Raw genomic sequence first — 12,989 nt, forward strand, 5'->3', positions numbered from 1 at the left:
CTCCAGTGTAGGTTGGAGGGGCTTAAAGATGATCGCAGGAGGACCTTCAGCTCTCGAGTAACTATCCCGCCCCCTCCCCCCTTCCCCCTCTCTCCTCCTTTGACCTTCCCTCACCCTTCTCACAGGAGCGTGCAAATCAAATGCCCTGCTCTTTGACCCCACCTCCCCGCCCCCCTCTTCCCCTCGCTTGCCTAGCTGTTTCTCTAGCTATCACTCACCTTTCTCACGTTCTTTCTCGTCCGTTTCTTGTTCTCGGCCTGTCCTTCGTTTACTCCCATAGCTCTCTGTCTCGTTATTCCTCTGCTCACTCTATCAGGATTCTTACACTCGGTCTTTGGTTGTTTCTCTTCATCTCTCTCTTTCTCTTCCTCCATCTGCCTGGCTACTGTGCCTTGCGAAGGTATTCGGCCTCCTTGAACTTTTCAACCTCTTGCCACATTTCAGCCTTCAAACATAAAGATATAAAATTCTAATTATTTGTGAAGAATCAACAACAAGTGGGACACAATCGTGAAGTGGAATGAAATTTATTGGATGTGTCAAACTTTTTTAACAAATAAAAAACTGAAAAGTGGGGCGTGCAATATTATTCAGCCCCTTGCATTAATACTTTGTAGCGCCACCCTTTGCTGCAATTACAGCTGCAAGTCTCTTGGGGTATGTCTCTATCAGTTTTGCACATCGAGAGACTGAAATTCTTGCTCATTCTTCCTTGCAAAACAGCTCGAGCTCAGTGAGGTTGGATGGAGAGCGTTTGTGAACAGCAGTCTTCAGCTCTTTTCACAGATTCTCGATTGGATTCAGGTCTGGACTTTGACTTAGCCGTTCCAACACCTGGATACGTTTATTTGTGAACCATTCCATTGTAGATTTGGCTTTATGTTTCGGATCATTGTCTTGTTGGAAGATAAATCTCTGTCCCAGTCTCAGGTCTCTTGCAGACTCCAACAGGTTTTCTTCCAGAATGGTCGTGTATTTGGCCCCATCCATCTTCCCATTACTTTTGACCATCTTCCCTGTCCCTGCTGACGAAAAGCAGGCCCAAACCATGATGCTGCCACCACCATGTTTGACAGTGGGGATGGTGTGTTCAGGGTGATGAGCTGTGTTGCTTTTACGCCAAACATATCGTTTTGCATTGTGGCCAAACAGTTAGATTTTGGTTTCATCTGACCAGAGCACCTTCTTCCACATGTTTGTTGTGTTTCCCAGGTGGCTTGTGGCAAACTTTAAATGAGACTTTTTATGGATATCTTTGAGAAATGGCTTTCTTCTTGCCACTCTTCCATAAAGGCCAGATTGTTGCAGTGTACGACTGATTGTTGTCCTATGGACAGACTCTCCCAACTCAGCTGTAGATCTCTGCAGCTCATCCAGAGTGATCATGGACCTCTTGGCTGCATCTCTGATCAGTCTTCTCCTTGTTCGAGATGAAAGTTTAAAAGGGACGGTCCGGTCTTGGTAGATTTGCAGTGGTCTGATACTCCTTCCATTTCAATATGATTGCTTGCACAGTGCTCCTTGGTATGTTTAAAGCTTGGGGAATCTTTTTGTATGCAAATCTGGCTTTAAACTTCTCCACAACAGTATCTCAGACCTGCCTGGTGTGTTCCTTGGTCTTCAAGATGCTCTCTGCCCTTTGAATAGAACCCTGAGACTATCACAGAGCAGGTGCATTTATACGGAGACTTGATTACACACAGGTGGATTCTATTTATCATCAACAGTCATTTGGGACAACATTGGATCATTCAGAGATCCTCACTGAACTTCTGGAGTGAGTTTGCTGCACTGAAAGTAAAGGGGCCGAATAATATTGCACGCCCCACTTTTCAGTTTTTTATTTGTTAAAAACGTTTGACACATCCAATAAATTTCATTCCATTTCACAATTGTGTCCCACTTGTTGTTGATTCTTCACAAAAAATTTGAATTTTATACCTTTATGTTTGAAGCCTGAAATGTGACAAAAGGTTGAAAAGTTCAAGGGGGTCGAATACTTTCGCAGGGCACAGTATCTCTGTTCCTGTCTCTCCGGTTAACGTGGTCTGCTTTCAGTAGTTCTGTCTGGTGTGCTGGATGTCTGTTAAGTAGTTGGCATTGAGGCCGCTTTATTGGTCTTTAATGTTTTTGTTTAGTTTTGTTTTTTTCTTCTCTCTGCTATGTCTGAGCTCTGTACTTTAGTGAAGTCTGTCCTGTTTTTTTAATTTTTGTTTCTGGGCTGTGGGATTACGTCATGCTGATCGTCATCGTTCCACACCTCCCTTGCCTATCAATTCACCTTTCCTGTCTTTTTCACTCTCCATCCCTCCCCACCACCTATTCTCCACCCTCTCACCTTGGCTGTTTGGTGCCCACTGGTGTTGCAGTAACAGCTTAGGCCACAAGGGAGGGGAGGAGACAGGAAGGGGTGGGTAGGTGGTAAGAGAGAGACCTTCACCTTCACCATAGGTGTTTTGGTTCTACATACATCACACGCCACCCACACCCAGCTTGTTTTTTTAATGACTAAAGGTCACAAAAACCATTGAGATGGAAGGGAGGACTTGGATGGATCTCAGAGTGAGTGAAGAGCATGTTAGGGCAAAACTGAGAATGACTGCAAACCAACCAGTTTCAGCTGACTCAACTGAATAATAAAGTTACATACGCAGGCAGGCTAGCACACCTTTAGTGGAAAAATGTTTATTCTCTAACTTGGCCTGTATTTACTAAGGTATATAAAGGACAATCAAAAAATATTAATACTGTCACTTAATGAAGAACATCCAGTCTTAATTCTTTCTGTATTGCTTTTCTGCTATGGCTAAGCTTCCCAAAAGCATAAGAAAACTTTCTACATCAAGAATTGTGTTGCAACATGCTAACAATGCACCACATTATAATAATATGCTTACAGAATCTTTCCAATACATCCAATTTTTAAATTGTGCTTCAGAATCTTACCAATGCACTGCATTTTTAAAATTGTGCTTCAGGAATATACCATTGCACCAAATTTAAAAGTGTGTTGCCGGAACATACTTTTCAATCATATTTTAATATTTATGTTGTAGGATTTTACCAAAGCTCCACATTGTAAAATTGCTATCATTACACATAATTATTACTCATAATTCTAAAACTTCGGTGCATTGATATGTTCCTGAAATATTTTTAAAATAATATTTTTGAATCTTAGCAGTGCGGCAAATTTAGAGAATGTATTACAGGATCTTAACAATGTCTCTCCTTTTTACATAATTCCAATGTTGAAGCAGGATAATATGCCATATATGCATCCATGAATCAGTAGATTTGCATTGTTTTATAGTTATATTGATGACTTTCCTTGATTTGCAGTTGTGATCTTCCTCTTTGCGCTTAAATGCAGATTTCACTACTGCTGCAAAATCTGAACTGTTTTAGTGTAAAACAGAAAATGCTATGTTCCAATGAGTTAGTCACAGAAATAAATAAAATACAATAAGAGGTGAATGTACTTTCGCATATTTATTAGACTAGATGTTAACACTGCTGTCCTGGTATTTTTTAAACAGTATTAAAATGAAAAATACAGAAAAGATTAGGCAAATGAAAAAAATAGAAGAATTCCATCCAAAATCAGTATTTTACATAAAACAAGCAGCATTTTCTTCTACTGTATGACATTAAATCAGATTTTAGATCATTTAAGGTCACCAAAAAATTTTTCATATGGAGAAAAAGACCTGCAAGCCTGAGAACACTATTCCAGCTGTTCAGCTCAGGATGGCGGCATCAAGTTGTGGGAGTATTTTCTACAACATGGGTTGCATCATGACGACACAATATTATGTGGAAATATTGAAGTGACATCTCAAGAAATAAGCCAGGAAGTTATGACTGCAATCATGAGTGTACCCCTATTGTACTTACAAAGTGGCAAAACGACAACAAAGTCAATGTTTTGTAGAGACCATCACAAACCTCTGATCTCGTCTCATAGAAAGTTTGTGGTCAGAGCTAAATAAAAAATGTATGTGAGCAAGGCGGCCTACAGACCTGGCTCAGTTACACCAGTTCTGTCAGAGGAATGACAAAATTCCAGCAAACTGTTGTGAGAAGCTTGTGGGAGGAGACCAAAAATGTTTGATAATATAAAGGCAATTCTACCAAATACTACGGAAATGTACTTAAATGTATGATATTCAGGTAAGTTAAAGTAAAAAAAAATCCCTCTGTCATTATTCTCGCATTTAGCAAACAAGTAATTTTGGTAATCCTAACTGTACTAAAACAGGAACCCTTTAGTCTAGATTTAATGTCATACAGTGAGGGATAAATGTTGTGTGTCTTTTATGCTGTGTATTTAAACTTGTATCTTCAACTGTAATTATTGTTTTTAATAAATCTTGTTATGTCTAGAGGAAGAATGGGGATTTTGAAAAGTGGCTCTAACAAGATTTTAGTTTAACACTAAATGCATCATCACAAAAAACATCCTTTTTCATTTTTAGCAACCATAACGTATATAGCATCTCATGTAAGCAGGTACTTATTTAGCTACTATCTTTGACCTTTCCACTAGTTGTCACTAAGTCCTCCTATGGGAAGAAACTTGTGCCATCAGAAACTGAATTTGAATTGCTCTGACTGAAATTGTTTTGTGCAATTTGAAATTAAATGCATTGGTTTGAAAATGAATTTCACTAAACTGGAACTGAATTTTATGGTTTGAAAGGGAATTGATTTGCTTTTAAAATGTATTTTGTTGTATTAAAAATAAATTTTGACCATTTTCACTTTCAGTTCTGTAATTCAATTTCAGTTCCAAAATTCAGTTTTTTGTGTCACACATCCGGGTCCGTGAGGATAGCCACAGATTAATCAAACACAGATTCATCAATTTACGTTTCACATCAGGATAAACTTCCTTTACGGCATGTTGAGCTGGAGCAGTGCAGAATACATGAGCTTGGCGGATGTCAATCACCAAGTCAAATGAGCATCTATAAGAAGTGTCATGTAAACAAATGATGGTCAAACACTTATTCTACCTGTAGCTATTAGCTAAACATGCCAGATTAGCATAGTGTGCCGCCGGTGTTACGTCGGTCTGCGTTTCTCTTGCCCTTACCTCAACGTAACTTTTGTTGCCTAGCAACCATGTTGTAAAGTGCAGAGCTGTGAAGCCGAACAAATGGAGCCTGAAGGTTAATAACAGTCTCTACTGTAAATAACTACACGGTTTTTATTTACCCTTTTACATATTGCCGATGGCTTATAATGCAGTTTTGTTTTAAAATGTTATTGTTTTATGATCTTGTTCATTATTCAGCCATTAAAAATGTTGAAATATTTTTTGTGTTCATAGATATAAAAATCTAACACTAGATAAAATACATTGATGACAAATACCATTTGTTTAATTTATTTGTAAACCTTTCAACAACTTAAACACTAACATATTAACTTTAGGAACAAAGTTTAAATTAGTTTATTTGCAGAGCATAATAATAATATTAATTATTATTATTATAAATAAACCAAACATCATTATTAGATTTCATCTGACTGAATTATATCTGTTTAACTTCCACCCATTGGGGAAACCCAGCGGGATTTTGAAAACAATGTGTCAGCTGTTCTCTTGGGGTTTAGCGCACCTCAACCACACGGTCAGCCGACAGCTGGCGAGGCGAGCCGGCTGCTGGGGCAGCGGACGAACACATTGGCGCATTTGTGTAATTAAGCGATATCTTGATAAACTGATCAGATATTTTAGGTTTGCACAACTACATTCTCGTCTAAAAACATTGTAAAAGTTCAGTTGTTTCACAGAATGCGCAATATATCCAATTTTATTCACAGCTTTTCTGTCTCCCGGCCTTTGCCACTTCCTCTTGAACAATCTACTTCGACCCTCAATGAATCGTGGGATAGGGTGGGACATGGAGGATACACCGGACCCATCCTTCAAATCCGGGGAAAAGGACGCATTCGTTGGAACCTTGGAGATTGGACAGCATTTTTCGCCTCATCCAGGACGTTATCAGCCTACAAATGCATCCTTCAATGAATGCAGTCCTGAATCTGGACACGGCAATAGTGAATGGCATCTGTGAATCAGTAAATCTGTGTTTGATTTATCTGTGGCTTCAAGAACCTGGATGTGTGACACAAAAAACGGAATTTTGGGACTGAAATTGAATTCAGACCTGAAAGTGAAAGTAATCAAACTGAATTTTCAATACAAGCAAGGCAATTTTCAAAGCAAACAAATTCAGTTTTAAACCATTATATTCAGTTTCAGTTTAGTAAAATTCATGTTCAAACCAATGCATTTAATTTCAAATTACACAAATACAGATTCAGTCTGAGCAATTCAAATTTAGTTTCTGATGGCACAAGTTTCTTCCCATAGAAACCTCAACTTCATCATTCTTGAGAGCAATCACCACCCAAAGGTAATCGGTTGCAAAAATGGCTTTGCACATAGGTAGTAGCAGATATAGAACTAAGTCTAGAGCTAAAGGAACTTCATTTAATTTCAGTTCACATCAACAGAAAAACAGCTTGTAATCTTTAAGTAGAAACTTAGATTAGTGTAATACTTACATTGGCATCATTATATTTGTTACATAGAGCAATTTTGTGTATTTTTCCATTTTTGGGAAACGCAGCTAATTTTTAACCAACTCTGCTCTCCTCCCCACTTCATCATAGACTTACGAGAAGCTCCCACACAGCATCCAAGATTCCCAGAAGAATCTTTCCACTCAGCTCCACATCTGAACAGCCGATCAATATTCAGCACTGCATTGTCACTGCATTTAATGTCAAACTCAGTCAAGCAAAGTTCTAACATCCTTTATGATATGATTTTTGTGATGTGATTTTTGTCACTCTGTATGTTGCATTTGTCTGTACAGTCTTTTGCTCACTTTAATGCTAGTGTGACATGTGAGCACATTTATTAATGTGATTATCACTCGTGCTGTAGTTTACATGTTAAAAACATAACACAGGAGATGCAGCCATCTCCCCTAAGCTGACCAAAGAGCACAGTGTTGTGTGACATAGCTTTTGCAAGTGCTTCTGAATATTGTACGACCAGCTTGTCGTCTCGACTGTCTTAAAAAGCAACTTGGTTTATTTCAAAATAGTTTTTTTCAAAAATTACCACCTTTGTTGTCTTTTTTTCTCTCCTTTTCCCCTTTGTTTGTATCCATCTCCAGGTGCAGTCACGATGCAGCAGCAAAGAAAATATCCTTAGATCAAGTGAGTTCTAACTATTTTCTTCTGCTGTAGGTTCTCCCAAGCACATACAGAGATTTGAATGTGTCTTTTCCTGCATGTGGCTACTGTCTTATGCTTTTGCATACATGTGTGTGCCTGCAGTTGTTAAGCTTCATGCTAAGCTTTAAGAATATGCTGCAGAAGTGTAAGTGTATGTTAAAGGAACACAAATTAGGTCACGGGAAATCAAAGCGTGGCAGCTATTGTTTGCTGGGAGGAAGAAAAGCAGAGGGGATGAGAGAGGTAGGAAGAGATAAAGACAGAGGGAACGAAAGCAGATTACGCATTAGTTACACATAGCTTTGTTCCATTCTATCTTTGGAATTATTAGAGAGGTATTATTAGATCATCTGGGCTGCTATCGAGCACCTGAATCATCCAGCTGTGCTCGACAGCTTGTGAAAACAAACATGTCAGTATGTCTTGCCAATATGTCTCATGCAAATTGTGTTCCTCCACAGATACACCTGCATTCAGAAGAGAAAATAAACCTAGTTAATCCAATCGTCTTATCTTAGTGTGAAAACTGTTTTGTTTATTTATACGTATAAAAATCTTGTTTTTTATGCACAAATCATTCAAAATCTGACCTTTACTGCCTTTTCAGTCTCTAAATAAAGATTTAAAATGCTAAAAAGTCAATTGTCTTTGAAGGAATATTTTTGTGTTATATCAATGTACTGCTTTTGGTTTTTATCCCTACAGTTCAAAATAAAATTTTTCTTAATGTTTTTGAAGTTGCCTAGTTTAATTATAACCCTATTATTTCATAAACTAGTGTTTTTCTCTTCTATTTTAGTTAAATGACTACACACTAAGGTTTAAGTGAATGTTCTGCTTTCTTAAAAAGTAGAAACGGTGTACAACACCAGACACATTGGCTTTCAACTAAACGAAAAATATTAAAAAATCATATGGGAGCTATCTTTTACTATTCAACAATATTGGCACAAAATACCCTCTCCTGTTCTACCTTTCGTAATTTAAACACACTGAAGGGAAACAACAGCTCTCCACTCTATAATCTGTTGCCTACTTATAGCATCAGACAATCAGCTTAACAACAACTTTTCTCAGTTGTGTGGCTTAAAGAAAGAAAGAAAGAAAGAAAGAAAGAAAGAAGTTTAAGAGCAGTAACTTGGAGATCTAACAAACCGGCTGCTTACCCCGGGTTTTAAAAGCTAGGTTTTCTGACTGAAATATTATATTTGTCCTTAAAACCAGCAGCATCATTAGATAAACAGTATGGCAGCTCTCCACACAAACAATTGTTTGCTCAATAGCTAATCCCCTTCATTACTTATAGAAGTCCTCAAAGACTTCAGCAGCTTTTTGATGGGGGTATGTGAAAAACAACCACGGAGAAGCATAAAATATTTTGATTTTATGCCAACTTTTGTGATGCCATATAACACTTATCTTCTCCACAGGTCACAGTGCAGTGGACATCACAAAGGTGGCCCGAAGGCACCGCATGTCCCCTTTTCCCCTTACCTCCATGGACAAGGCCTTCATCACTGTGCTGGAGATGACCGCCGTCCTGGGCACTGAAATTATCAACTATAGAGGTGAGAAGGCTAACAAATTTCCCTCTTTATTTTACATTAGTTGATGAATGTTCCTTAAGCCTGCTGGGACGTTAAGCCCCTACCCTTTTCATTGTGTGGACACCTCTTGAATCTGTTGTCTCAGCATGCAGGAATAATATCAGTCTCTCTGACACAAATTGTCTTGGCTCCAACAAACAAACCTTACCTAAAAATAGCTGCAAGCAGCAATGTCAGGGCCATGAACTTCAACAGGACACAGCCAGCATGACAGCTTGGTCTCCCATTACATTAAAGATCTCTTTGTTTTCTGTAATGGACAAGATGTTAAAATTTTTGATTGAATACTGTCTGACAATAGTCATGATATAGGTAAAAATGACAACTACTGATGTCTTTTGATAAGTCCAACCACTAATATTATCAATTGTGAGTGCTATGGTTTTAAATATGGGCAAGTTTAGTCAAGAAGCTATGTTCATGTAGCTATTTTCTGGTGTGTAAAGAACAGCACATATCTCTTTGTTGATTTGTATTATCTATTATCTTTCATTTGCAAACTTGGACAGCAAGTACATTTAGCTACACTGGGTCATGTAATCCTTCTGGCAGAACAGGCCAAGCACTGGTGAAGGGTGACACTGAGCCAGGCTGATGGCCAGAGGGCCAACCACACTCTCAACCTTTAAAAAACAATGTAGAGAGGAAGACCTCTGGCAGTAATGACCTCAGAACATATGACTTCAGTGATGACAAAAAAAGGCTAACAAATATGTTTCGTTTCATGAAGGGGGAGGGGCTCAGTTACAGGATTTGCATGAACGGACCTGAGACCAGGACAGCAGGAAGGTAGCATCGGGAAGATTAAATATTTATAGCTGGAGAAACTCCTCTACTGAATATAGAGTAGCCTGGGTGTACATAATGTTTTCTTGTAAATTTTATTGACGTCTGTATATACAGTATTTTTATTTTTCATTTATATTTACAGTCTAAAATTAAGAAATGCAGTATAGCTTTCCAGTTGGTTCCTTCATGCTTTAATGTAGCCTGACTAAAAGCAAGTTGGACACACAAACAAAGATGTGGCGAAATAAGACATCATATTGAACTGCTGCAGCACGAAGTAACCTCTGTTCTATTTTTAATCCCAGCTCAGCCACAGCATATGTTTCCAACAGGCTGTTTAAGTGGCAGCATAGAAGGAAATGTGAAAAAACATCATTTCTCAGATGAAGTTCTGTTAACGAGTTGGACAGGATCTTGTGGGCCCTCATCTGCAGCTGAGATCAATCATTTACAACAGCGTGTTATAACTGATGTTTAGTATCTGCATGACTTTGCATGTACATGAATAATGTTTTTTTTCTGTCTTGATATCAAAGCTCAGATATACATATTAAACACCCACATAATCACAGCATTAAAGCTCAAAGACGGGCTATATTTATCCACACAGCAGCTTAAGGTATCTTTGTCAGATTTTTTTACCCCACCCACTCATCCTGTGATTTTCTTGTCTGATTTTCTTTCTTTCATTGAGTTGGTTTGTTTGAGAGTCTCCGATCTTTCTGTATAGTTTGAAGGAGAACTGAAGTAGAAAAACACGCAAACTCACACCTTTAGCACACACGTCTGTATCTTTATCTAAATCGGATGCGCCATCTCACCCTCTCTGCATCTGCTTCTCTCCAGCTGTCGCTCTCTTCTCCTCCTTCCCACCTCCCCCACTCAACTAGTTGCTCCTCCTCAACCCTCTATCTATGTTGTTCTTTTCTCTTCTCCACAGATGGAATGGGTCGAGTCCTGGCTCAGGACGTTTATGCCAAAGACAACCTTCCACCCTTTCCTGCTTCAGTAAAGGATGGATATGCTGTGAGAGGTAGGGATCATAAATTATGGCTGATGAGCAGTTCTTTTCCCATTCTTCCTGACAATCTTCCATCTTTACCAAACTTTGCTTATTTCAGTTCCAATTTACTCTAGAAACCACCTCTGGAATATTTTCAGCCATCAAATAAAATGCATTGAATGAGAAATCAAATATAGATGTTTACAAAAGGTCTATCCATCTGACTCCAAGCAGCTGACTAAAATGCATTTTAAATGCTTACATTAAAATGTTTTCCTATTAACATACAAATGTGATATTGTATTTATCAGTTTTTGAAAACATTTTGATTAAAAAAACTAAATGTCTTGCTTTCTTGATGCTGTAAAGCTAACAGTCAATTTCAGTGACTAAACCAATGGACAGACTCCTGGATAATCACAAGTATTTTAATCTCTTCGCATGCCTAATGTATTAATCTTTCTTTCTCTTTAGCGGCTGACGGCCCAGGTGATCGCTTCATCATCGGTGAATCCCAAGCTGGAGAGCAGGTTTGTCACGCTTTCACAACTAAATCCTCACATTCTGTTTTTGGAAATGAAGCTCTTGACTTCTGTCCTGTACGTCTTGCCTTTGCTGTCATTGCACATCGGTATTTTTTTGCATAGTCAGTGATTAAGAGCCTCTCGCCTCCAAATGCAGGCCAAACTGTAAACACACCTAAACTTCAGCGATTAACACCGAGTCAATGTGTGCTGCCACCCATGCCATCAGACGTGCTAGATTTTGGATTTCTCTCAGAAAAGCTTTTTTTGTAATCATAGTTGATATGATTTGTTCAGATAGGAAACAACTAATCCCTTTTTCCATAAGAAATGAAACATTGGTGGCTTCAAAAGTGTATGAAAGCAGTGATGTAGTTTTTCACACTTTTCTGTTGGCTTTTCATGGTTTCATTCAAATGTTCTTGTGAAAGTGACAAAAAGAGCTGTGTTCCGCATGCATATTCATAAGACTGGACAGCTTTTTGCTCTTCTATGTTCATGCCTAGTGTTCAGTGGATAAAAGCAAACTAAATTAGTCACTTTTCTCCATGTTTAAACTCATCAAAGCATCATGATTATCCGTTTAGACTAATGTGACACAGACTAACTTGTTCTTCAGTATTGGTCTTTTATTTCCCTCAAGGCCACCATCTTCACCCTCTGTGCTAGATGTCAAATTAAATGCCACCACTTTAAACGTTGCTGCTCCCTCCTAAATCATAGTTTTCGCATACATTTTTCTTTTTTTAAATTTATTTCAAGCATACAAACATGGGCCATCCTTGCCCTGAGGGAGCCCTTGCCTCTGGTACGCAAAAAATTCCCTCCGATGTGGCAAGAAAAACTTTATAAAACATTAACAACCACAAAGTATTGATCTGATATGTACTGATTGAGATAGATCGATAATAAATCTAAAAGCATGACATGCAGTTCTCAAAAATAGAGTTTTTGAGAAGTTTTTATTTTCTTGGAATTGTTGTGACTATGAATCTGAATATATTATTTAATATTAACACTTTAATATTTTCTCAAATAATATTTCAGTCTGTTAAGGGTTGTCCTGTGAATACCAGCCTAGTAAGGCGGTGGCATTAGGACAAAATTGAAAAGAGTGAGCCAAGCTCTGACATTATTAAACAGCAAAACTCTGCACACACCTGGAATGAATTCACACAATTTCTTAAAATACAAGAATTTATTAACAAAAATAAGTCAACTCAAAGTCAACCATATTCCAATCAACAAACTCTTTACTATGCTAAAACAATCCAACTAAACTACCAAGCAGACTTAAAGAATAACGAAGACTAATGGGCCATGTTCAATATAAACGAGTTGATGAAAGATGATTGAGAACCATAACTGAAGGAGTGATGCAACATTATCATGCAATGTTTATGTTTGAGAACCAAGGATTATCTTGAAGAATCTGGAAATGAAGTTAAGTTAGTCTTGGAACCAACTTAGGCAATAATCAGTACACCTTTAGACAACCATTCACAATGCAAGATCAGATAAAATATTATTTTAAAATAATGTTTTAAAGAATGATCTGCTGAATGAAACCAACCTTCTGGATGACTAATTCTCAACGGTGTCTCATTAGCTGCCTTTATTTATTGAAATAATATTTAAAGAAATATTAAGGAAATAGTAAAATATTTAGGGAGGTATTTTGGAAAAGAACCAAATCTTTCTGGAAAAATGGGTCTAAGTATGCAAGCACGTGTTCTTAGCTGTTAGCAGTTAAAGCTAACAAAAGAAGCTGATAGCTTAGCACCAGAATCAAACACACACCTTTAA

General features: G+C 37.9%; 1 protein-coding gene across 11 annotated transcripts in view; it reads left to right on the forward strand.

Annotated features, from left to right (window-relative positions):
* Positions 1-12,989, forward strand: part of gphnb (gephyrin b) — a 152,238-nt gene that overhangs the window by 127,715 nt on the left and 11,534 nt on the right. For 7 of the 11 annotated variants that reach the window (XR_007041743.1, XR_007041742.1, XM_047387531.1 and 4 more), the window contains 5 exons: positions 1-57; positions 7,200-7,242; positions 8,691-8,828; positions 10,597-10,689; positions 11,134-11,189. Coding sequence is in view for 9 of the 11 variants with exons in the window: in XM_047387531.1 (XP_047243487.1) it covers positions 1-57; positions 7,200-7,242; positions 8,691-8,828; positions 10,597-10,689; positions 11,134-11,189 (387 nt within the window). In the remaining 2 variants the exon portion in view is untranslated. The remainder of the gene's footprint in view (positions 58-7,199; positions 7,243-8,690; positions 8,829-10,596; positions 10,690-11,133; positions 11,190-12,989) is intronic. The other 4 variants (XM_047387534.1, XM_047387535.1, XM_047387539.1 and 1 more) reach the window with 1 other exon arrangement.

This window comes from Girardinichthys multiradiatus, chromosome 15 (assembly GCF_021462225.1).
Source record: "Girardinichthys multiradiatus isolate DD_20200921_A chromosome 15, DD_fGirMul_XY1, whole genome shotgun sequence".
Lineage (NCBI taxonomy): Eukaryota > Metazoa > Chordata > Actinopteri > Cyprinodontiformes > Goodeidae > Girardinichthys > Girardinichthys multiradiatus.